The following is a 26,713-nucleotide window of genomic DNA, read 5'->3' as shown; positions in this document are numbered from 1 at the left end:
CGTGTCCGACTCTGTGTGACCCCATAGACAGCAGCCCACTAGGCTCTGGGATTCTCCAGGCAAGAACACTGGAGTGGGGTGCCATTGCCTTCGCCACGAATCAGCTCTACATATACATATATCCCCTCTTTTTTGGATTTTCTTCCCATTTAGGTCACCACAGAGCATTGAGTAGAGTTACCTAAGCTGTACAATAGGTTCTCATTAGTTATCTATTTTATGCTATGCTATGCTAAGTCAGTTCAGTCGTGTCCGACTCTGTGCGACCCCATAGACGGCAGCCCACCAGGCTTCCCTGTCCCTGGGATTCTCCAGGCAAGAACACTGGAGTGGGTTGCCATTTCCTTCTCCAATGCATGAAAGTGAAAAGTGAAAGTGAAGTCGCTCAGTCGTGTACGACCCTCAGCGACCCCATGGACTGCAGCCTTCCAGGCTCCTCCATCCATGGGATTTTCCAGGCAAGAGTACTGGAGTGGGGTGCCATTGCCTTCTCCTATCTATTTTATACATAGTATCAATAGTATATGTATGGAAGTTCCAATCTCCCAATTTATCCCACCCTTTCCTTCCTGCTTTAGTGTCCATATGTTTGTTCTTTACGTCTGTGTCTTTATTTCTGTTTTTCAAATAAGATCATCATGCCATTTTTCTAGATTCCACATATACTTGTTAATACACAATATTTGTTTTTCTCTTTCTGACTTATCCCACTCTGTACAACAGTCTCAAGGTCCATCCATGTTTCTACAAATGACCCAATTTCATTCCTATTTTAGGTGGAGTAATACTCCATCGTATATGTACTACAGTTTCTTATTCCATTTCTCTGCTGATGGACTCTTAGGTTGCTCCCATGTACCTGCTATTGTAAATAGTGCTGCAATGAACATTGGGATGCATGTATCTTTCTAAATTATGGTTTCTCTGGTTATATGCCCCGTAGTGGGATTTCTGGGTCATATGGTAGCTCTCCATACTGTTCTCCATAGTGGCTGTATCAATTTACATTCCCACCAAAAGTGCAAGGGGGTTCCCATTTCTCCACACCCTCTCCAGCATTTATTGTTTGTAGATTTTTTGATAATGGCCAATATCAGCCCTATTTAAAAGGCCTCTGTTTGTCACTCCTCAGAGCACCTCTGAATACTTCTTGGATCTCGGTCTGAATTTTAAACCCATCTGTTTCTTTCTCCCTGCCCTCTGCAAATCTGACCCAGTCTGCTGTTTCCAGACCATCCATTGCTCCCTGAGGCTGCTCCTTATACTTCCATCATGTCATGCTTCTCTGATCCCATTTCCAGTCTGTATTTTCTCCTGAGATCTTCTACCACCCCTGGCCTCCAGCTCCTTTAGCACGGAGGCCTCTCTGTGGACAAAATGTACCTGCCTTTTTGCTTCTCTCAAAGACAGAATTGCCTTCTGGTAGTTGACAGTGCACGCGCTCTGGCTACTGCTTTCTCTAGAGTATTCCGTGAGTCGCTGGTCTCCTCCTCTGCTCTGTAGGTTTCTTGAGAGCGTAGACTGTCTTGCTTCTCCACGGTGGTCAGAGCTCTGATGGATTTGGTGTGATGGATTTGGTGATCCTCCCATGAGTGGCATGGGAGGGTCAAGGACAGCTCCTGGGTGTGGGGTGGGGGTAGCTCTCTGGACCATGGTCCTGTTTTCTACCATGGGAAGACCAGGGAAGGAATGCTTTTGGTAGGGACAATCAAGGCTTTGTTTGAAAACAAGTCTGAGAAAACTTTAGACAATGAGCTGGAGATAGCAACTGGATGTGGTAATTGTCTATAAAATCCTGGTACCGACATCCTGGGAAAGACTGAAGCTGGGGATGAAGACAAATGAGGCATTTGGAGCTAGAGATAATAAGACACCTTAGGACAGAAATAGGTAGAGGTAACCACAGAGTAAAATTGGACTCTGCCTTTGTTTAGCAGAGGTGCAGGCAGGGCATGGCTCCAGCACTCCTGGAGGGCTAAGGTGTGGGATCACCACAGATGGGTGTGGAACCTACTTTGCTGTTGTTTTCCCAATACTCACCCGGAAGGCATAATGAATGATGTTGGGAATTATGGAGACGATTTCTCTGGCTAGAGTCTTGTGTCTTGTGGTCTCTACCCTGCTAATGTGGGAGGGGCCAGATGGTTTCCTCTTGCTTCAGACACAGTGATGGGCTTTGAGAAAATGACACAGACTTTGGCATGTGTCACCGGGAGCTTGGGCAGCCTAGTGGATCAACAGAATTGCAACATTGAGACCTTAAGCAGGAGGAAATGTGTTTGGAGAGAAACTACCTATAGCTGATAGAAGGTGCTGTGCACAGGAGGCACCCTAATGGGTCATGAGCCCACTGAATCCATGCTAGAAAGCATTTAGCTAAAGAATGAGGTTGTGTCAGCAGCAACAGGCTAGAGCTACTCCATGGGTGTGATGCTAGGAGGGGCAGGTGTGTGGGTAGATGAAGGATGGACGTTATCTATTTCATAGCACAGGCACCCAACTATTCTTGGGAGAGGGGGAAGGAGCTGTCAAAGAAGCAAGTTCAGACCCTCAGTCATGTCCAACCCTTTGTGACCCCATGGACTGCAGCATGTCAGGCCTCCCTGTCCATCACCCTCTCTGAGTTTACTCAAACTCATGTCCATTGAGTCGGTGATGCCATCCAACCATCTCATCCTCTGCCATCCCCTTCTCCTCCCTCCTTCAATCTTTCCCAGCATCAGGGTCTTTTCCAATGAGTCAGTTCTTCGCATCAGGTGACCAAAGTATTGGAGTTTTAGCTTCACCATCAGTCCTTCCAATGAATATTCAGGACTGATTTCCTTTAGGATGGACTGGTTGGATCTCCTTGCAGTCCAAGGGACTCTCAAGAGTCTTCTCCAACACCACATTTCAAAAGCACTAATTCTTTGGTGCTCAGCCTGCTTTATGGTTCAACTTTCACATCCATACATGACCACTGGAAAAACCATAGCTTTGACTAGACGGACCTTTGTTGGCAAGGTAATGTCTCTGCTTTTTAATATGCTGTCTAAGTTGGTCATAGCTTTTTTTCCAAGGGGAAAGTGTCTTTTAATTTCATGGCTGCAGTCACCATCTGCAGTGATTTTGGAGCCCCAAAAATAAAGTCTGTCACTGTTTCCACTGTTTCCTCTTCTATTTACCATAAAGTGATGGACCAGATGCCATGATCTTAGTTTTCTGAATGTTGAGTTTTAAGCCAACTTTTTCACTCTCCCCTTTCACTTTCATCAAGAGGCTCTTTAGTTCTTCTTCACTTTCTGCCATAGGGGTGGTGTCATCTGCATATCTGAAATTATTGATATTTCTCCTGGCAATCTTGATCCCAGCTTGTGCTTCATCCAGTCCAGCATTTCTCGTGATGTATTCTGCATAAGAAGCAATGAGAGTGCCTATTAGAGGAGTCTGCTGCAAACCTCAGTCCTGGCCTGAGGGCCCAGACCCAGGGCTGGCAGTGTCCCTCAGTGCTCCCTGACTTCTTTGTATGCATCCCCAGACCTCTATCCCAGCTGTGTCCAGAGGATGGAAGACACCTCCTTCCTTGGCCACCAGGAGGTTTTGGGCTCCAGACACTGCTAACAGAGGAGAAGAGCTCTAACTTTAAATGATGTTCCAGGCTTTAACTATTACACTGGTACTAAACATTTTAAATCACTGAAAATAGGAAAATGGAGTCATTTGTAAGTGATTGAGGACATTTTCTTGTCCAGAAGTGAGTTGACCAGATGTAGGGTGTGCCCAAGGGCTTCATCCAGAGCCAGGGAGGAGCTGGCTCCCTGAGTGGATTTAGACAGAAGATGTTTGGGCAGTAAATTTGTTCTCAGATTGCACCATCTACTTGTCCAGGTTATACAGAGGACAGAGAGGAGTTGGGCTGAATAGATCCCTGGGGCTCTCTACAATTTAGAGATAGAGTCATGGAGAAGGTGAGAAATTGACCAGAAACACTCAGGAGGGTGGAGCTTGTCAGAAGAGTGTGGAAGCAAGAAGTCAAGAAAAGTAAGTATGTCAAGGAAGTGAGGACAGGAGATCATGGGTCAATTTGGTGCCAGGGAGGGTGTTGGCGACTTTGCAGGGACAGTTAGTGTGAACAAGAGTGACTTGGAGAAAGCTGAGGGGGAAAAGGGAGGTGAGAGTGGAGAGGGCACCATCAACAATGCTATTGATAGTTCATTTAATGGAGGTACCGTAAGTTGTTGAACTGGTCCCATGATAGACATTGTTTCCCATCTGCATGTTAAAGACTTTGCTGCAATCAGTGGTGCTGTATGTAAGTCTTTTATCTTGTTTCTGAGTGTATTTAGAGGATGCATTTCTGAAGGTAGAACTGCTGGATGAAAGGGTCTATGCGTCTTTCATTCTGTCAGGGATATGACCAGTCTGCTCCCATAGAGGCTATACCAACTTACACATTCTCACTGATGTAGGTACTTTACCTACAAAGTCTTATCAAGCTTAAATCTTTGGCTGTGAAAGTTGATTTTTAGTATAAGCTTTAATTTGTATTCTTACTATGGTAAAGCTGAGAATCTTGTCATATTTTCAAGAGCCATTTATTTCCTGTGTGAACTCTTTGTTCATATCTTTTACCCATTTTCCATTGGGTTTTTGATGTTTTCTTTATTGACTTATATTAGGACAGTTATCTCTTTGATTGTGAAATGTTGCCATTTTTTCTTGTGCATGAAGTTTTATGATATTGTGTCAATATTTTCTTTTCTGGCTTCTGTATCATTTTAAGAGATTTTTAAAAAGTCTTCCAAGTTTTCTTTTAGTACTCTTATGGTTTCATCACAAACAAATTAAATTTGTGATCCATCTAGGATCTATTTGCATACTTGTATAAATATAAGATAGGAACTCAACTTACTTTTTCCTAGATGGTTACCCAGGCACTTAAATGACCTCACTGGGTAACTTTTCCCCTCAACTGATATACATTACGACATTTATTCTGTAGGGGAGGAAAAAACTTTTGTGCCCTACCCTCCTATGTTCTTTGCCTGGGACCCTAAAATAAAGACGAACAGAAGACAGAGTAATGAGAGAAAGATGAACTGTTGATTAAAGCATGCAGTGCATATACACACAGTGAAACTCAGCAATGAGTAACACAAAGAAGTGGTTAGAACTTGGGCTTATATCTTAATTGAAGGATACATCTGTACAGAATTGACAAGGCACAAGGAAAAAGACTGAGTTTCTAGGGGTGACAAATTGTGGGAAGATAAAATGCATGAGGAAGCTAATGGAAGATAATAGTTAGGAACAAGGTTTGCTATGCAGATTCCGCTGGTGCCTTTCTTAGCTGATCAAGGTCTAGCATTGTCTCCGGCTTCCCTGGTGGCTCAGAGGGTGTAGAATCTGCCTGCAATGCAGGAGACCCAGGTTCGATCCCTGAGTCAGGAAGATCCCGGGAAGAGGAAATCGCAACCCACTCCAATATTCTTGCCTGGAGAATTCCATGGTCAGGCCATCAGCTACAGTCCATTGGGTCACAAAGAGTAAGACATGACTGAGCAACTAACACACACACACAGCATTGTCTCCAGTTGTCCTTCCAGGTACAGAGGAGAAAGAAATGCCTTTGAAAATTCATGTCCTAATTGTAGGCAAATAGGGGAAGTGCAGGGTGCTTTTCTTATATCTGCTTCTTCTCAATTGCCTTCAGCTCAAAATGATCCTTAGACCAGAGAGGCATATTTGAGGGTGGCAAGTTCTACTTATCTACACATTCTACATACCTCTACTTTTTGTTTCTTCATGAAGTTGATTGCAATTTGTGATTATATGTGTGTGTTTGTTGCACACCCAACCCACTAGAATATGAGTGATAAGTGTAGAAATAACCCAGATGTCCTGTTTTTCTTCTTTTTATTGTTTTAGTCTATAAAATATGTGTGTGTGTGTGTGTGTTTTGGGGAGATAAGGTAGGCAGCAATGAGATTGTGAGTAGGGAATAAGGTGATGCTGCATGATTTCAAAGGATCTAGTACTGTATTCCAATGAAAAAGCTATTAAATCTCAAGGGTACTGGCTCTAACGATAAGAATTTTAGACTGAAAAAAGGACGATGGTGAAATCATGAGAAAGTAAAGATTAGCATATAGGGCTGGCTATTGAAGCCAGTAATTGTACTCTCAGATGACTCTGGAGGTGCCAAACATTCCATTTTCATATTAACTGAACTCCAAGGTCATGGTTGACTTACCAAAATGGGATCTCACTGGACAGAATGTTAGGATGCAATTTCCATGATTAAAAACAGGGCAAAAGCACAACTGGAGGCTCGAACTAGGATTCAGTGGACTTATACAAAGGCTAAATAATGATTGCTAAATGAACCAGTTGAAATAATACTCATCACCAAGAGGCACTCTGCTAGGGAGTAAGGAGGGACAATAAAAATTGTTACAGTTAAATTAGACTTTGAAGTTCAAGCTAATTTCAGTCATCTAACTATTGTGCTTATTAATAGTTATGTCACATTTCTATTTCAAACAGAAATGAATACCATCAACCTGATTGAAATGAGAATTCACACTCATGAGGAATACGGTCATTAGAAACAAGTTTCTGCTAATGATGAAAGGAGAGCATTTTTCTGAAAAGTAGCTTGGTTTGCAAACCTCCTTGGGGATTCTAAAGACTGGCTCACAAGGGGGATCCCTAGGACTTCCCTGAGTCCCTGAGCTCTGAGACATTTCTAGAAGGTCTTACATTTGCAAAGTTTAAGGCCAAAAGATTGAGTCTCTGAACATGCCCTGAGATGGCTGCTTATCTGTCTATGGGAGGGATAGAGATAATGGGATTTGTTTGATAGACCATGTTTATTATTTGCAACATTTTCACCGCAATCCCATTCTTAATGCTCACTGGTCTTTCCCAGCTCCCTAAGTGGTGCATAGGTAGCCAGGCCTGTTGCCCAAGCTTCGTGGCTTGACTCTGTGGGACATTTGATGATGTGTAAAAGCTACATACTAAAGTAGACATTTGACATTTCTTTCTTGAAGCCTGTCATCCAAGACCAGTTTTTTTCCTCTTGCATATTGGTGGAAGGGAAAAGAAATCTGATGCTTACTAGGGGTATTTAAAAAATGACTAACTGGAAATTTTTCACCAAATAATGTCTTTCTAGCCTGCTGGGACTATCAGAGACTGAACTGCTTTGCTCAGCTAAATATATCATTTAATATAACACACACAGTGCAGACAGGCATCAAACTTTTAAAAAATTAAACAGATACAATATAGTAACTTTTTAAAAAATGCATGCTTCTCTAGAGAAATGACTCGACTCTATTCAATAAGGCGTTTACCTTTAGAAAATACTTTGGATGATCATTTTGAGAGAACCACTTTTAGAATAATAGTATTTTAAAATAAATGACTAAGGATAAACATAAAAAAATTTGTTTCTTTCAAATAAACTTTTTCTGTGTCATGATGATTCATTGTCTACAGTTTTTATGGCATCTGGACTTTTAGAATAGTATTTCTTTCTCTTTTCTCTACAATGAGTTGAATGGCAAATGTAAAGCTTATCTTAATAGTCTCTTGCTTAATTTGACAAGGTCATATTTCTCTTAAAAGCATTCTATTGTGACAGTAATAATGTTTAGATGATAGAAATAATTGCAAGAAGTATTCAGCTGAAAAAGTTTTGAAATGTTACCGAGGACCCATTATCTTCTTTATTATTCAATGTGTCTCCAATTCCTATTTATTATTTTTTTTAATGTTCTTTTACTATTTTGTCCTTTTCCATGTGGGAGTTAGAAGTTAACCCAGCTCTTTTCGGGGCTCCTGACTTTGAGGCCTCACTTGGCATATCACTTATCATGTCTCACTGAGGCTGAGTCACAAAACTGTGCTACACATGCATTCAAGCACCCACCAGAGCCACGTTCTGCCCAGCTTCCAGCATCTGGACTATAGCAGCCTCCACCTGGTCTTACTTTTGTACCCACCCACTGCTCCTGTGGGTGCCCGGGGCGGCTCAGTGGTAAAGAATCTGTCTGCAATACAGGAGACGCACGTTCGATCCCCGGATCAGGAAGATCCCCTGGAGGAGGGCATGGCAATCCACTCTAGTATTCCTGCCTGGAAAATCCTATGGACAGAGGAATGTGGCAGGCTACAGTCCACAGGGATGCAAAGAATTGGACATGACTGAGCATGCATGCACTGCTTCATGCCTCCTGCCCCGGACAGGCCTGTGGGTCAGACGCTCTGCAGCTGGTCCTCCTGTCAGTCCCCCTTGGTACCCACATTCCTTGTCTCCTTCCTCAAGACTGTGCCCAGCACATTGTAGCTGCTCTAGAAATGCCTGCACAGAGCCTCATTTCTGGCTCATTTGTATACCCCCGGAGTTCCTCTCCTCTTTCAAAACTCTCTTGATTTTATGATATTTAGTAACTGCAGAAGCTGGGAATAACACTCAGAGGACTGAATTTCTTTTAATTACATTCTGACTCACTTCAGAAGGATCTTGATCAATAGCAGTGCTTGATTAGGATTGGGCCTTGTGCCATGACCACAGCAATGGAGAGAACATCCAGAAAAGTACACTTCAGCGCTTCATGGCACTGATTTTCTAAAATGGAATCTTAACCAAATGTTGAAAAAGAAAAAAGCAAGTGTGGCATTGATACATCTCACAGCCTTAGGAAATGGGCATTGCAACAGATAGAACTATGATACTGGCAGTCAGACGTTCTAAGATACACTGCTTGTAGATTTTTTATTTTGTTTTTTGTACATGTAGACAATCTGGGTTATGTAATCCTGATGGATGTGATAAAATGGATCTCTCTTCCTGTCCTCTTAGGGAAGCCATCAGCCGGGTTTGTGAAGCTGTCCCTGGATCCAAGGGAGCCTTCAGGAAGAGAAAGGTACCGTCCTCCCAGCTCTATGTCTGCCTGTGTCTCCTTCGCTTTTCCCCACTTCTGTCACCACACAGCATCTTTAATCACATGCCTTGTTCAGTTTCTCTTTCCCCGTGGCTTGGCTGTTGTCACTTTTTTTTTTTGGCTGAGCAGTGGGGAACCAAGAGTCATCTGTTGGTTTAAAGAGGGTAACTTACAGTGACAATGACTTTTGTCACTTTTAAAAACAAAAAGAGCTTAGTTTCCCTCTTTGCCATATGGTCGATGAGGACAGTTAGCTCTCAAGGCTAACTGATAGGGTTGCCAAAGTCAACACCCCAGGTCTACACTTAAAGCCCTGTAAACCAGGGCCAGATGCTCTTCTCAGCTTTTCTGTACATTAATTAATTTCATTAGAGCAACTCTTTGTGGTTGATGCCCTCAGGGATGTACTGGTAAAAGTTGAGCAACAGGCTCTTGAAGCTGGAGATGGAGACTGAGAAGCACTAAATTGGTCTTGTTTGCCAGTTTCCATGGTGTAAATGCTCCACTATGGCCAATTTCAAGCTCTAACCTGATATCCCTAAAGGGGAGTTGGGAAGAAGTATGTTTTAGGTCACTGTTACACAACATCCCTGCCACATGTCATGGACATAAGTAACCTGAAGAGCACGGGCATGCATACTCAAGTCTCTTGGTCACGTCCGACTCTTTGTGACCCCATGCCCTGTAGCCTGCCAGGCTCCTCTGTCCGTGGAATTTTCCAGGCAAGGATACTGCAGTGGGGTGCCATTTCCTTCTCTAGGGGATCTTTCTGACTCAGGGATCGAACCCAAGTCTTCTGCATCTCCTGTACTGGTAGGTGGATGCTTTACCACTGAGTCACCAACCTGAACAGCATAGCTAATACATAATGTAGCAACAATTAGGAAGTGATGAGTTTTGAGTATTTATTGCTTGTTTTACAAATGTAATTGATTTAATTGTAAGTCTACATAAATTAATTTTAGGTAGCAGCTCCTTTTAATGCCCAGCTCATGTTGTTGTTCAGTCACTCAGTCATGTCCAACTCTTTGTCACCAGCTCATAAAACTCCTAAAAAATTAATAATTGGCTTTCTTTAGCTAGAACAAACCAGCTCTAGAATACCACTGGCTATCCCCATTTTACAGATGATAGAAACTGAGGTACAGGGATGGGAACTTACAGTGTGAGAAGGTGGTGGAGCTTCTCAAGCTCAGGCCGCCTGGCTTCAGGGGTTGCACTTTTAATTCCTTGACCTTTTCATCCTGAAGGTGGTTGGACCAGAAAGGAAAAAAAAAAAAAAAAAAACTTGGTTAAGAGAAAACATAGAAAAACTCCTTCCTTAAGTGTCTAGTATATATGTAATTAAATACCCACCATCTGGACTTTTCTAAGCCTGGACTGAATGGTGGGGAGTTCGTGCATCCCTGTCTTCGAGTCTGTCCCAAGGCTGAGGTTCTGGGGCAGGTTGTGTCATTGCCTCTGCTGCTTCCAAGGCTGTGGGTCAGCTCTGTTTTCATAGCTTGCAGACATTTGTGAACCCACAGAGTAACTGGATTTCAGGCAGATATTTTGGATGAAGGCTCAACTTGATGCGCTAGCCTGTGTTTCAATCAGCCCAGGGCAGACATAGAGGACCAGGCAGGCTCCAAAATTTTGCAAACAGGAATGCTTTTATAGTCACATGGTACTTGACCAGCAGTTCTCAGGGTTCCCTCACGATCCTCTTGACAAAAGTGGGGGAAGCAATTTCTATTTTGAGGCTCCACTCTGGTATACTTAATCAGAATCTCCTGGGTGGGCCTCAGGCATCTCTGTTTTTAAATAGCTCTGGCAGGGGATTCAAAAATAGTGCCTGCCTGGTTAAGAACTAGTATGCATTGGCATCTTAGAAGAGGGCATGTTCTAATCTGAAAAGGAAGGATGGTGGGGCAGTTGGTCCCTGTGCCAAGGACAATTCTGGAGGACTGTTTAATGCACCAGTTGGAGCAGAACTGGGTCTGTCCGTCCTTGTGCTGGCCCCAGACCCAACAGTTTTAACTGGACCATTTGATTGTTCATCAGCCCCATGAGCTGGCCCATTTAGTCTAGTCCTGAGTAGTTTCCTGGTGGGATGAAACCAGTTTCTGAGGCTGCAAAACTTGTGGCCCGTGATGCTTTTCTGAGGCTTATGAGTGACCCCCATGAGACTGCATCCCAGACGAGCTGCCTGGTGTACTGACACCTCTGACCTTCCTGCAGGGTCCTCATCTCAGTGTGTGCATGTTAGGTGTTTTAGTTTGCATACTGCATACTCTAGAATTGATGTGTTAGGGTCAGATCTCACCCTCCCAGCTCATTTCTGTGACATTGCCTTCATGGGCCTGATGAGAGGGGATGGTGGAGGTTGGAGGTGTGGCGGATAGAACAGCGTGGGGGCCCTGACAGTGTGGCCTCCCTAGAATGGAAAGCTAAAATAATGCTTCTTCATTTCACAGCCTCCGAGCAAAATGTTGTCTAGCATCTTGGGCAAGAGCAACCTCCAGTTTGCAGGCATGAGCATTTCCCTGACCATTTCCACCGCCAGCCTGAACCTGCGGACGCCGGACTCCAAACAGGTCTGTAGGTGCCCAGGCCCTGCCGTGCCCAGAACCTCCAAACCATGGCTGCTTGAAAGGGCTTCCCATTTCCAGCTTTATCGGGTCCCTGTGAAACATATTTGTATAAACTTTCACCAGTCTACAAACTCTGGCCACTTTTAAAGTTCATCAAGTGAGTGATAGCTGGAATTGGGTCTTTTGAATTCTGATATAAACCTTTTTTTGTTGGGGGAGGAAAGGAAAATGCATGAAATCAGTGATATACTTAGAGTTAAAAAGAGGTGTATTTGTATATGCAGAAGTTTCCTATCAATGTCCCTTTGCCCCGTTTTGTTTTCTCTTATGCTGTATTTTGTTGGTTCTACAGCCCACATTTAATTTTCACATTTATCGTCTTTGAAATGGTCACATGCTGTGGTTTTATTGATAGCATTTTAAATTTCTTAGTGGGTCATTATTTTGGAGGCTCTCGCGGTTGAGACTGTCATGGAGTTGACGTGACATGGTGCATCTGTGGCATGCCCAGTGTGGAGGGGTCCTGGCTGACTGAGGTGGGGGTGATGAAGCTTACTGAGGCAAACTCTGTTAAGATAGTTGGGTTTTTCCACATTGTCTGTCATTTAAGTTTCTTTGACTGTTAGTTCCTTCAGCTGGGAAAATGGGTGTATGAGTAGCTATCCTGGAACCAAGAGAACTTTGGTTCTGAAGGCCAAAGGAAGTAAAGGAGGTGAACACGCTCAGCTCAGTCTGGGGTTCTGTTGGCAGCAGTGTAAGCTGGGATTCAGGTGTGTCTCCTGAATGGAGGAGGCTGGGCAATCCACAGACCTCTGAGTGACATACTTCCCCACTCTGCAGTGTGTTACCAGGGATGCCCAGGGTTACCTTCATCTTGCTAAACATAGTCATATTTATTGATTTCCACACCCTCAAGTAAGCAAGCAGCATGCCCAGCTTCATTTAGGATGAATAGGACACCACCTCCAACCCCAGATGCTGAAGTAAATTCTAGATCTGGCATAGAAACGAGAGGCAATGCCTAGGCTGTGCTTTGGCATACTGCATGCCACTTCTCCCTCCATTCCTTTGTTCTCACTCAACTGATGGATAATTCCTTCTCACCGGCCCTTCTGAGGGATGGGTAACCAGTCCTCTGGTGGTAGATTAGAAACATGCAATGGGCTCAGCCTTTCTCTGGAGCTGCCTCTAGCTGAGCACTGTGGTGACTTGGGGTGTAGCACGCTTGAGCATGAAAACTAATGAGATAGGTTTCCTCAGGGTTTCCCTCACATGCCCACTTTCATTCTTTTTTTTCAAATTGAAGTATAGTTGATTTACAATGTTTTGTAAATTTCTATTGTACAGCAAAGTGATTCAGTTATATATGTATTTATATATGTATATTCTTTAAAAAATTCTTTTCCATTGTGATTTATCACATGATATTGAATATATTTCCCTGTGCCATAGTGTAGGACCTTGTTGTTTATTCATTCTCTATATAATGGTTTACATTTGCTAATCCCCGACTCTCAGTGTTTCCCTCCTGCCCTCTCTCCCCTTGGCAACTGCAATCTGTTCTCTTCCATTTTTATTGCATGTGACTGTTGCATCTTTTGTTTCTAGGAATCCTCAGGCCATGGTCCTCAATTCTGTGAGATCATTGTAATTCCACATTATACTTCATGTCCCACCTCAAAAAATAAAAAGAGAGAGAGAGGCAGACTCTCAGAGCAGAAAGGATGAGGTCACAGTGGTTGGCCTTCCCCATCCTGGGGTAGGGGGCTGGTTGGGTATGTCCTGGTCTCATCGTCCTGCCCTTGGGAGGGTGTGCTAGGCTCAAGAGTCCTGGGAGATGCCAGTACAGATAACATGAGCACAGTCTGAGGGAGATTTGGCAGGAGCCAGAGCCCACATTCCTCAGCCTTTCCCAAGTTTAGGCCTGGCTGTAGCAAATTGAGAAGGAGCTTGAGTGGGCCTGCCCTTCCCAATCCAGAGAGACAACAGAAGTGCAGTGCTAGCTCTCCTCTGCAGAGCTTGCAAGGAGGAGAAACCAGATGAAACACCCTCAGAGCAAAACACATCCTTTAGTTAATTAGCTCTCATTTTCTTACTCTCCTTTTCAATTTCTACTCTACCCAAAGGGACAACATAAAATCACACAGTAATGGTCATGTTGACCAAATGTGATGTCCATTTTATTCTGACATCTTTGATTTCCAAATCTCAGCTTTAGGGCTGCTTTGGAATAAAAAATTAAAACACTTAACAAGCAGAAATGAACAACTATAGGAGTCACCGTTTGTCATCATTGGGAGACTGCTACGTCCTCATCGCTCTCCTGGGAGCCCCCTACCCCTAGACTAGAGGCAGGAAATAGCTGCAAAAGGCAACCATTAGTTTGATCCAGCTGGGTTTGAGTACAGGCTACAGAGCTGGACTCACTGTTTTTATTCATGTATATGCTCAGGATTTTTCTAGATTATGAGTAGTTTTGTGAGTGCCAACAACTGAAGTAGGCATTTAAAAATATCTCATTTTATCTTGTAATTCAGTTATAGCTTTGCTTTGAGTTTTACTGGCGCACGATCAGAAAAATCCCTTGGATGGTAGGATTACGGCTCTGTGAATTCTGCCTGCCTGCCTGCTGGCGAGGGCCCGAGGGGGCTGTGCAGAAACAAACTTGGTTATGCTGGGCTGGAGGCAAGAGTACTGTTCCCACCCCCGAAAATTTACCTCAGTGTCACTGCATTGTCTTTGGAAAGATAAAAATAGCAGGGAAGACTTATGTAGCTTTTTAAATTTAGGGCAGCTTCTAATTTGCTCAGTGTCTACTGGATTCCTCTGTATGCTGCAGTTGATAATGCTAATGGAAATTTCCCATTTTAAAATTAACTTGGAACATTCTTGCTGGTTTTTAAATTGATCAATGACAAGAGTGCTGGAGAGGGCATGGATTGTGATCTTGGATGTAAGCTAATTCGTGTGCTCATGATACAAACCAGATGAAGCTGGGGACAACCACATTTCCCTCCCCTCCAGCTATGGGGTCTTTAGACCCATTGTCTTTGGAAACAAACTGCACAGTTTTGGTGTGTAGGTGAGACGTTTTCCTTCTCAAAGAGGCATGGTTATTAAGACCCTCTGTGTTCAGGTCTCAGCTCTGCCTTTTATTAGCTATAGAGCTTTGAGCCAACTGCTTGCTTAGCCCCTGGGGGCCTCAGGCTCTTCATCTGCAAAATGGGATTGCAATAGTTACATACCTCCCAGGGCTGCTGTGAGACATAAATTAGATAATTCTGGCAAAGTAGTTAAATGAACAGCTGATATGCTGTGAAAGTTCACTCGAGGGTATCTATTATTATTACTTTTATAATTGTTCTTTTCATTGGGTACCAATTTTACCAGTTTCCAGGACACCTTATTGATTTGTATCGTCTGTCAACAGTTTGTTCTCCAAGACGTGGGAAGGGTAATAACGGTGCATCTTGGTTTCTTGTTTTCGGCCTGGCAGATTATAGCGAATCATCATATGCAGTCCATCTCCTTCGCCTCCGGGGGAGACCCGGTAAGTACCCCTCGTGTTGTTTTTGCTTGTTTTCGTCAGAGTTGCTGAGAAGGGATCCTGCTTCAAAAGCATGCCTCTTCGAGCCCTGTAAGGAAATTTAACTGTGATACCAGCTATTTCTGCTCCCATTCCATAAGCTCTTCCTATAGTTTTTTTTAGGGGTGACCCATGGCAGCGACCTACTATTAGATTTCATTTCATTAGTCAAAAGCTGTCAGAAGTCTCCGAAGCAGCGGCTTTCTTAAGGGACAGTGACATAGCTCCCTAGTTTTCAAAGTGGCCGCTGTGTGCCTGACTCTGCCGGTCCTGCTTCATGTACGTTTTTCTCTTGGCTCTCCCCCGGAGTTCTCCATTTGGGGATTTTAAGTTTATTCAAAGGCTGTGAATTTACTTACTCTGACTTATTCATGAATATTTGAAACTGGTATTTTTCTCTCCAAATTTAACACTGTCGTCTTTTAATGATTTGTTTTGCCAACAGGGAAGGAGTTGTGGAGAGAGAGGATAGAGAATAGGAGAATGTTCCAGTTTTTGTTGCTTCTTTTATTAAGAAGGTGGCATGACCAGGGAATTTGCTCTCCACATATGGTCAGGAAATCTACAATACAAGGCTAGCATTCAGTTTCAGGGTCAGGAAAACCATTCCTTCCTCAGGCAGGACAGTATTTTTGTTATCCTTATTGTTGTTTGTATTATTTTATCAAATTGTTGGTAGCCAGTGTTCAGATTTTATGTAAGGCTTACTGGTCCAAGATAGCCTGAGTAATCAATGCATTATATTAATTACTTCTTATCCCAAGGCCAGGGACCTTGTCTATTTCTAGCTGGGAAAGGGGATTTTTCCCAGACTCCATGTTTAACTCATATACCTTTCTTCCACACTCCTAGCTGGGTAGCCTGATTGTAAAACTGCTGTTGGCACATTGAAAGCTAAATCAAGGGAGTGATTTCTTCTGCTGGTTCCAGTCTCACATTTCCAAAGGACAGTGTAATCATGACATTGAATATATTCGCTATAGGAAAGCCTGTGCTTGCTGTTCTCTCGCCCACCTGCTGCAGCCTCCATGGAGGTATCACTCCCATCTCCCCAGCATCACTCAGATGCTCCTGCTGGGGAGATACAGGCTGTGTCTTAAGGGTCTGAGACAGAGAGATGCCTGAACCAAGGCCACTGGCAGGAGAGGGACTTGGCCACCCTGCAGATGGCTCTTTGCCCTTAAACCTCTGCTAAAGTGTCACCCTTATGGCAGATAGTGAAGAAGAACTAAAGAGCCTCTTGATGGAAATGAAAGAGGAGAATGAAAAAGTTGGCTTAAAACTCAACATTCAGAAAACTAAGATCATGGCATCTGGTCCCATCACTTCATGGCAAATAGACAGGGAAACAGTGAGAGACTATTTTTGGGGGCTCCAAAATCACTGCAGATGGTGACTGCATCCATGATATTAAAAGACGCTTACTCCTTGGGAGAAAAGTTACAACCAAAGTTACCTAGACAGCATATTAAAAAGCAGAGACATTACTTTCCCAACAAAGTTACGTCTAGTCAAAGCTATGGTTTTTCCCATAGTCATGTATGGATATGAGAGTTGGACTATAAAGAAAGCTGAGCGCCGAAGAATTGATGCTTTTGAAATGTGGTGTTGGAGAAGACTCTTGTGAGTCCTTTGAACAGCAAGGAGATCCAACCAGTCCATCCTAAAGGAGATAAGTCCTGAATATTCATTGGAAGGACTGATGCTGAAGCTGAAACTGCAATACTTTAGCCACCTGATGTGAAGAATAGACTCACTTGAAAAGACCCTGATGCTGGGAAACATTGAAGGCGGGAGGAGAAGGGGATGACAGAGGATGAGATGGTTGGATGTCATCATCGACTCAATGGACATGAGTTTGAGTAAATTCCAGGAGTTGGTGATGGACAGGGAGGCTTGGCGTGCTGTGATCCATGAGGTCGCAAAGTGTCGGACACAACTGAGTGAATGAACTGAACTGAAATTGTCACAGAATGACCAAAGCATTATTTCAACATCTTATTCAGTGCGTTTCACTGGCTTTAGCCCTATTTCATTCTTAGGGTCTAATTTTCAGAAGTCTTCCAGGATGCTTTCCTCTTCTTTTTTCCTTTCCTTTCCTTCCTTTATTTTCTTTTCAATCCTTTGATTTTTTACCATTCACTGCAAAATGAAATACCTCATTGAGATGTACGTTTAGAAAGTGGAAGTCTTCCATAATCAAGCCCATCCAAGGAGCACTTCTGAAGATTATATCAAGACATGATTACACACTTATCCTCTACCTGTGCTACACATATACTAGACATATACACATGTCTATACTTACATCTGTAGCCAGGTTTAATTATTTTGCACACATATCTATACTTACATATGTTCGGTTCAGTTCAGTTCAGTTGCTCAGTCGTGTCCGACTCTTTGCAACCCCATGAATCTCAGCACGCCAGGCCTCCCTGTCCATCACCAACTCCTGGAGTTCACTCAAACTCACTGTCCATCGACTCAGTGATGCCATCCAGCCATCTCATCCTCTGTCGTCCCCTTCTCCTCCTGCCCCCAATCCCTCCCAGCATCAGAGTCTTTTCCAATGAGTCAACTCTTCGCATGAGGTGGCCAAGGTACTGGAGTTTCAGCTTTAGCATCAGTCCTTCCAAAGAACACCCAGGACTGATCTCCTTCAGAATGGGCTGGTTGGATCTCCTTGCAGTCCAAGGGACTCTCAAGAGTCTTCTCCAACACCACAGTTCAAAAGCATCAATTCTTTGGCACTCAGCTTTCTTCACAGTCCAATTCTCACATCCATACACGACCACTGGAAAAACCATAGCCTTGACTAGATGGATATTTGTCAGCAAAGTAATGTCTCTGCTTTTGAATATGCATTCTAGGTTGGTCATAACTTTCCTTCCAAGGAGGAAGCGTCTTTTAATTTCATGGCTGCAATGACCATCTGCAGTGATTGTGGAGCCCCAAGAATAAAGTCTGACATTGTTTCTACTGTTTCCCCATCTATTTCCCATGAAGTGATGGGACCAGATGCCATCCATGATCTTCGTTTTCTGAATGTTGAGCTTGAAGCTAACTTTTTCACTCTCTACTTTCACTTTCATCAAGAGGCTTTTGAGTTCCTCTTCACTTTCTGCCATAAGGGTGGTGTCATCTGCATATCTGAGGTTATTGATATTTCTCCCAGCAATCTTGATTCCAGCTTGTGCTTCTTCCAGCCCAGCATTTCTCATGATGTACTCTGCATAGAAATTAAATAAGCAGGGTGACAATATACAGCCTTGATGTACTCCTTTTCCTATTTGGAACCAGTCTGTTGTTCCATGTCCAGTTCTAACTGTTGCTTCCTGACCTGCATACAAATTTCTCAAGAGGCAGGTCAGGTGGTCTGGTATTCCCATCTCTTTCAGAATTTTCCAAAGTTTATTGTGACCCACACTTACATCTGTAACCAGGTCTAATTATTCTGCACTGGCTGTCTACTTGCCTAATGTAATGCTTGGAACCAGTTTCTTAAATTTGGAAGTTGACCCAGTTTGAAAAACAAGAAGCAGAAACACTGAATACCTGCATCAACATCTCCTTTCAAGAATTTGTCTCAAACCTCATCTTCTTTTTTTTTTTTAATTTTATTTTATTTAACTTTACAATATTGTGTTTGTTTTGCCATATATCAAAATGAATCTGCCACAGGTATACATGTGTTTCCCATCCTGAACCCTCCTCTCACCTCCCTCCCCATACCATCCCTCTGGGTCGTCCCAGTACACCAGCCCCAAGCATCCAGTATCGTGCATCAAACCTGGACTGGCGACTCATTTCATATATGATATTATACATGTTTCAATGCCATTCTCCCAAATCATCCCACCCTCTTCCTCTCCCACAGAGTCCAAAAGACTGTTCTATACATCAGTGTCTCTTTTGCTGTCTCGTATACAGGGTTATTGCTACCATCGTTCTAAATTCCATATATATGCGTTAGTATACTGTATTGGTGTCAAACCTCATCTTCATGATGATATTATGAGAGGAGGTGCAAAGATATGGGAAATGGAAAGTCAAATGCGTTGTCCTTATCCAGGATGCACTAAGATCTGTGAACTATTTTCAATTTTCATCATCAGATCAGATCAGTCACTCAGTCGTGTCCTACTCTTTGCCACCCCATGAATCACAGCACGCCAGGCCTCCCTGTCCATCACCAACTCCCGGAGTTCACTGAGACTCATGTCCATCGAGTCAGTGATGCCATCCAGCCATCTCATTCTCTGTCGTCCCCTTCTCCTCTTGCCCCCAATCCATCATCACCTCTTCTTAAAAAGGGAAACATTTTAGTGACCCCTAAAGTAATTCATAACTTTTAATGTTTTTTCTGATACAAAAAAATGTTATGATTCTAGGGGATAGGAAACCTAGTTACTTTTTAATTTTAAGCAATTCAAATGCATATCACCTTGTGCCTGAGTTCCCATTCCAAATTTACTTGTAACCATTACAGTTGGTCAGATCAGATCAGATCAGATCAGTCGCTCAGTCGTGTCCGACTCTTTGCAACCCAATGAATCGCAGCACACCAGGCCTCCCTGTCCAACACTAACTCCCAGAGTTCACTCAGACTCACAATTCTTATTTCTCTTCCTTGTTCTAATGCTAAGTATGTGTCAAATTTTTGCTTTGTGCCTCAGTTTACTGGGTAAGAATATGGTGTTTTGAAATGTCAAATAAGACAGACTGGAATAGGACAGTATTTGTCTTATTATTATTCATTATAATTGTCTTATTCTTATTCATTATAAGAATAAGATGAATAAGACATACTGTTAATCCTTACAATAAATAGGCATACTACAATTATTATCTACTATTATTAGCAGTTTTAAAAGATCACTAAAAGAATGTCAGAATAATGGTTGGGCTCAGAAAAGCTTGGGAGTGAGAAGACACATGTATAAATACAGAATAAGCACTTGGCAGCTCCATCTTTGGAACTTAGAGTGCTCACGGTATGACTGGGTGATGTCAATGGCATTGTTCGGAATAGCAATACATTTCCCTGCTGTGCCAGAAGTGCATCGTTTTTGGCATCAGAAAGACTGTGTCCTTGGCTTAACCGCTGACCAGCTGAGTGGCAGGGGCACATCAGGTCTCTTGCCTAGTCTTCCTTCCCTAGCTTGGATCCAGCACAGCATTTCTCAGACTGGAGTAAGGATTGAAATAGAAGAATTTCCTTGTATATGCCAGAAGTGTGGACTCTAATTTTGTTATCAAAATATGTGCAAAAATAAATTATGGGTAGACTCCTTTTGTTTACATCTTTTATTGAACTGTAAATCCCAATCAAACTTGGAAGTGCAAATAAACACAGTAAGACTCGACAACATTCAAAGTAAAATTAATTTACTGTGATGCATAAAGTTTTGCTGAAACTAAATCTCTGCTCCCAATGTGACTCTAAAACCGGCCACCATGGTGCTTTTGAGGGCAGCAACTGTACTATCACAGGCATCGGATGACTCACTCTTTCCACTAATTTCTTCTATTCAAGTAAACACTTCAGTCATACATCATTGCGTACAAAAGTGACATTAAATTGCTTCAGGTGGGGCAAAGCCATCTAGTCTGCTTGTTCTTTTCTCTCTAATTCTTTAAAAAATGTGGCACCCAGAAGGTTGGAAACCCCACTGAAAATCTTGGCACTGAAATTGCATGCAGAGCTTGATGACACAGTTGTTGTTCGAATGATCCTGCATTTTCTTGTATTAACTTTTAAGATTCTTATGGAAAGGAAACCATACAAGAGATTCTGGTGATATCTCAAAAGCTGGAGAATATACCTGCCCAAACCCAGCGTTCCATGGATCTCAGATTGAGAAACACTAGTGCTTTCTAGGGTCACTTCTGACATTCACATCTCTTGCACCCAGAAAGGGTGTCTATGATTACAAGCTACAATCCTTATTTTTGCCAAATAGCTTCAGATTCTGAGCAGATCTTCCCTGATGAAACAATAGGAAGCTGTGTTGACTGTTGGTCTCCCACTCCAATTCCCTGGTCAGTCTGTGAATATACCAAAGGAGAGTGGTCTGGGCAGGAAGAGGAAACAGCTTAGCCAGGCTGCATGCTGGAGAATGACCCCAGGCTAGCAGTCCAATATATCAAGAGCTGCTGGAAGCTCTCTCCTTTTTTAGTGAATGGTTGTGAGTTCTGGAGAGTGATTTTTGGAAAAATACCTTGAACCATGAACTCCCTGCCATGGATGATCATACCATGGCATCCTCCACCCCCACCCCCACTCTCCCCCTTTCCCCCTCACATTGGAGGGTTTTCTGGAGTGCTGTAGGGAGAGAAGGGGTTGTCGTCTCTGCCCACAGAGAATCACAATGAAGGAACTCATGACAGTCTTGCAAATGCTGAAAAAAAAAAAAAAAAACAAATAACCTTGGAGTCCTCTGAAACCATCACATTGGGGAAATACTGGCAACCATGGGGAGAACTTTACCAGTTGCCCCCCTGCCTTGAGAATTTTTTGAATGTTGAAAATATCAACTGTGCAGCAAAGTCTTTCTTTTGCTTTGAAGAATTCAGAGATGGGATTTCCTTGGTGGTCTATTTCAGTTCAGTTCAGTCACTCAGGTATGTCCAACTCTTTGCGACACCATTGACTGCAGCGTGCCAGGCATCCCTGTCCATCACCAACCCCAGAGTTTACTCAAACTCATGTCCATTGAGTCAGTGATGCCATCCAACCATCTCATCCTCTGTCGTCCCCTTCTCCTCCGGTCTTCAATCTTTTCCAGAATCAGGGTCTTTTCAAATAAGTAGCTCTTCGCATCAGGTGGCCAAAGTATTGAAGTTTCAGCTTCAGCATCAGTCCTTCCAATGAATATTCAGGACTGATCTCCTTTAGGATGGACTGGTTGGATCTCCTTGCAGTCCAAGGGACTCTCGAGAGTCTTCTTCAACATCACAGTTCAAAAGCATCAATTCTTCGGTGCTCAGCTTTCTTTATAGTCCACCTCTCACATCCATACATGACCACTGGAAGAACCATAGCCTTGACTAGACGGACCTTTGTGGACAAAGTAATGTCTCTGCTTTTGAATATGCTGTCTAGGTTGGTCATAACTTTTCTCCCAAGGAGTAAGCGTCTTTTAATTTCATGGCTGTAGTCACCATCTGCAGTGATTTTGGAGCCCAGAAATAAAGTCTGCCACTGTTTCCATTGTTTCTCCATCTTGCCATGAAGTGATGAGACCAGATGCCATGATCTTTGTTTTCTGAATGTTGAGCTTTAAGCCAAATTTTTCACTCTCCTCTTTCACTTTCATCAAGAGGCTCTTTAGTTCTTCTTCACTTTCTGCCATAAAGGTGGTATCATCTGCATATCTGAGGTTATTAATATTTCTCCCGGCAATCTTGATTTTTCTCATGATGTTCCCTGCATATAAGTTAAATAAGTAGAGTGACAATACACAGCCTTGACGTACTCCTTTGCCTATTTGGAACCAGTCTGTTGTTCCATGCCCAGTTCTAATTGTTGCTTCCTGACCTGCATACAGATTTCTCAAGAGGCAGGTCAAGTGGTCTGGTATTCCCATCTCTTTCAGAATTTCCCACAGCTTATTGTGATCCACACAGTCAAAGGCTTTGGCATAGTCAATAAAGCAGAAATGGATGTTTTTCTGGAACTCTCTTGCTTTTTCGATGATCCAGCAGATGTTGGCAATTTGATCTCTGGTTCCTCTGCCTTTTCTAAATCCAGCTTGAACATCTGGAAGTTCACAGTTCACATATTGTTGAAGCCTGGCTTGGAGAAATGTGAGCATTACTTTACTAGTGTGTGAGATGAGTGCAATTGTGCGGTAGTTTGAGCATTCTTTGGCATTGCTTTTCTTAGGGATTAGGATGAAAACTGACCTTTTCCAGTCCTGTGGGCACTGCTGGTGGTCCAGTGGTTGAGAATTGGCCTGCCAATTCAGGCTTGATCCCTGGTCTGGCAATTGAGCTCATAGGCTTCAGGGCAACTAAGCCCATGTGCTCTAGAGCCTATGCTCCACAACAAGAGAAGCTCCCTTAATGAGAAGCCTGGGGACAACTAGCGAGTAGCCCTTGCTTGCAGCAACTATAGAAAGCCCACGTGCAGCAATGAAGACCCAGTACAACCAAAAAAAAAAAAAAAGAATTCAGAGAATTGTTGGTTCCTCTGTTTAGAAACTAAAATCCACATGATTGCCTAGGCCACTTCTGAGATCATCAACTACTCTGTGTGCCAAGTAGGTGAATCAGGAAGGGGACTTTATATTTCATGTGTAAGGGGGAGACTTCTCAATAGAATTCAAACTTTGGAAACATCTCAAAAGCATTAAAATCAGTCATTAAGTCATCATATCTCACCCACCCATTAGGGGTATTTGTAACCGATCTTTGAACATCCACTTCTGGTTTTCTGAATGTGGCCCCCAGATCAGCAGCAGCAGCAGCTGCCTGGACGCTTGTCAGAAATGTACATTTTGGGCCCTCAGCTCGGACCTGCACAGCTGGAGACCCTGGGGTGGGGCCCAGCAGTCTGCGCTGTAACAAGCCTTGCGGGGAACTCTTGACATCAGCTCAGATTTGAGCGCCATTGTTGGAGAGCTGATGGCAGTGTTTCTCAGCCCTGGTCCATAATAGAATTATCTGTTTTGCTTTTAAAAATTCTGATGCCCGGGGCCCACATCCACTCTGGTTATATCAGATTATCTGGGAGCTGGGACTCAGCGATCAGTGTTTTTACAACTCCTTGGGTGATCCAACATGTTGAGTACCTGGGCCTTCCAGGTCCTTGCTGCTCGCAGTGTGAGAGCTGTCTGCCGATCTCTGGTGATCCCTGCCCTGCGTACAGTTCGAGATGTGTCCTTTAGCTGGTCTGTCGTTTGGGCTGCTCTTGGTATCTGAGCTGCTGTGTACACGATGCATCTGCTTCCCCCGCAATCAGTGATGTGACATCTCCTTTCTCTTTCACAGGACACAACAGACTATGTTGCGTATGTTGCTAAGGACCCTGTTAATCGCAGAGGTAAGCCGTGTGTGACCTTTGTCATTTCTCATTCACGTGCAGTTGGGCTTAACACTGGATACAAGTTGGTCTTCATGATCTCAGCCCTCTTCACCTGCACGAACAAGTGTTCTCTCGTACTGTCAGTGATAATTGAGTTTTACAGGCAGTGAAGTGTGGCGGCACACCTGGCTGGGTTAGGAGACACTGGATATCTGAGAGTCTGAACCACACATCTGTATAGGAGACGCTGGATATCTGAGAGCCTGAAACACACACCTGTATCCAGACGGCTAGCACTTGGTACACCTGACCTGTGCAAGGCAGCTCCCACTTAGACTCTGAAGGTGGACTCAGTTACACCTGAAGGCTTTACAAGCCGCTGGCCTCCCACCCGACACTGTCTCCTCATTTGTCCACTGTTTCACACTGCTCTGCATGGCCCCGGAGGCCAGTGTCCAAGCTCAGGGCTCTCCTCTTAAACCCTGCAAAAAATGCTAGACACGGGCCTCAGACACAGGCTAGGTAGGGGATTCGAAGGATCAAGTACGTCCCATCCTCATGGACCCTTTATTCCTAGACCTTCCCTTCGTACCCACCATCCCATCTGTTACAAACAGTGGCCCCATCCCTCCTGTGTTAGGCTTGGGCCAGTGGGCTGAGTGAGGAGGGTGCTACGCTTGAATTCCAGGCAGCCGCCAGGTGGCGCACGACTCCAATTGAGAATCATCCATGACACCAGTGGGGCTTGTAACAACGCAAAATGGCCCTTCCCTTCACCACCCATTGGTTCCCCTCCTCCTCCCACCCTCTACCCCAGAAACCAAATAAAATTTCCTAGTTGGCTTTGCAAAATTTTTGTCTGTACACACACACACACACACACACACACACACAAACACACTTCTTTTAAAATTTCAACACAGATGTGATTTTGGAATGCTGTTTTCCCACTAACCTTGGGGGAGGAGGATGTGGCAGGCTGCACCACATTCCAGAGTTATACTGGTTGAAGTTCTTCTTTTATTTTTGTTTGTTCCAAGTTAACCTCAAGTAATCCTAGACTTTCTTTTGATATGTTAAATGGTTTCTAAGTCAATGGTTCTTAAAATGAGCTATATTTTAAATCACCTCAGTTCAATTCAGTTCACTTGCTCAGTCGTGTCCGACTCTTTGTGACCCCATGAATCGCAGCACGCCAGGCCTCCCTGTCCATCACCAACTCCTGGAGTTCACCCAGACTCACGTCCATCGAGTCAGTGATGCCATCCAGCCATCTCATCCTCTGTCGGCCCCTTCTCCTCCTGCCCCAATCCCTCCCAGCATTAGAGTCTTTTCCAATGAGTCAACTCTTCCGAATGAGGTGGCCAAAGTACTGGAGTTTCAGCTTTAGCATCATTCCTTCCAAAGAAATCCCAGGGCTGATCTCCTTCAGAATTGCCTGGTTGGATCTCCTTGCAGTCCAAGGGACTCTCAAGAGTCTTCTCCAACACCACAGTTCAAAATCATCAATTCTTTGGCACTCAGCTTTCTTCACAGTCCAATTCTCACATCCATACACGACCACTGGAAAAACCATAGCCTTGACTAGATGGACCTTTCTTGGCAAAGTAATGTTGCTGCTTTTGAATATGCATTCTATTTTCTTCCAAGGAGTAAGCGTCTTTTAATTTCATGGCTGCAATCACCATCTGCAGTGATTTTGAAGCCCCCCAAAATAAAGTCTGACACTGTTTCCACTGTTTCCCCATCTATTTCCCATGAAGTGATGGGACCAGATGCCATGATCTTCGTTTTCTGAATGTTGAGCTTTAAGCCAACTCTTTCACTGTCCACTTTCACTTTCATCAAGAGGCTTTTGAGTTCCTCTTCACTTTCTGCCATAAGGGTGGTGTCATCTGCATATCTGAGGTTATTGATATTTCTCCCAGCAATCTTGATTCCAGCTTGTGCTTCTTCCAGCCCAGCATTTCTCATGATGTACTCTGCATAGAAGTTAAATAAGCAGGGTGACAATATACAGCCTTGATGTACTCCTTTTCCTATTTGGAACCAGTCTGTTGTTCCATGTCCAGTTCTAACTGTTGCTTCCTGACCTGCATATAGGTTTCTCAAGAGGCAGGTCAGGTGGTCTGGTATTCCCATCTCTTTCAGAATTTTCCACAGTTTATTGTGATCCACAGTCAAAGGCTTTGGCATAGTCAATAAAGCAGAAATAGATGTTTTTCTGGAACTCTCTTGCTTTTTCAACGATCCAGCAGATGTTGGCAATTTGATCTCTGGTTCCTCTGCCTTTTCTAAAACTAGCTTGAACATCTGGAAGCTCACGGTTCACATATTGCTGAAGCCTGGCTTGAAGAATTTTGAGCATTATTTTACTAGAGTGTGAGATGAGTGCAATTGTGCAGTTGTTTGAGAATTCTTTGGCATTGCCTTTCTTTGGGATTGGAATGAAAACTGACCTTTTCCAGTCCTGTGGCCACTGCTGAGTTTTCCAAATTTGCTGGCATATTGAGTGCAGCACTTTCACAGCATCATCTTTCAGGATTTGAAATAGCTCAACTGGAATTCCATCACCTCCACTAGCTTTGTTCGT

General features: G+C 43.5%; 1 protein-coding gene across 1 annotated transcript in view; it reads left to right on the top strand.

Annotated features, from left to right (window-relative positions):
- Positions 1-26,713, top strand: part of SHC3 (SHC adaptor protein 3) — a 119,980-nt gene that overhangs the window by 25,817 nt on the left and 67,450 nt on the right. The window contains exons 3-6 of the mRNA XM_070374921.1: positions 8,852-8,915; positions 11,390-11,509; positions 15,003-15,056; positions 24,087-24,138. Coding sequence (XP_070231022.1) covers positions 8,852-8,915; positions 11,390-11,509; positions 15,003-15,056; positions 24,087-24,138 — 290 coding nt within the window. The remainder of the gene's footprint in view (positions 1-8,851; positions 8,916-11,389; positions 11,510-15,002; positions 15,057-24,086; positions 24,139-26,713) is intronic.

This window comes from Bos mutus, chromosome 8 (genome assembly GCF_027580195.1).
Source record: "Bos mutus isolate GX-2022 chromosome 8, NWIPB_WYAK_1.1, whole genome shotgun sequence".
Taxonomy (NCBI): domain Eukaryota; kingdom Metazoa; phylum Chordata; class Mammalia; order Artiodactyla; family Bovidae; genus Bos; species Bos mutus.
Note: the sequence above shows the minus strand (reverse complement) of the source record. Positions and strands in the feature narration are given on the sequence as shown.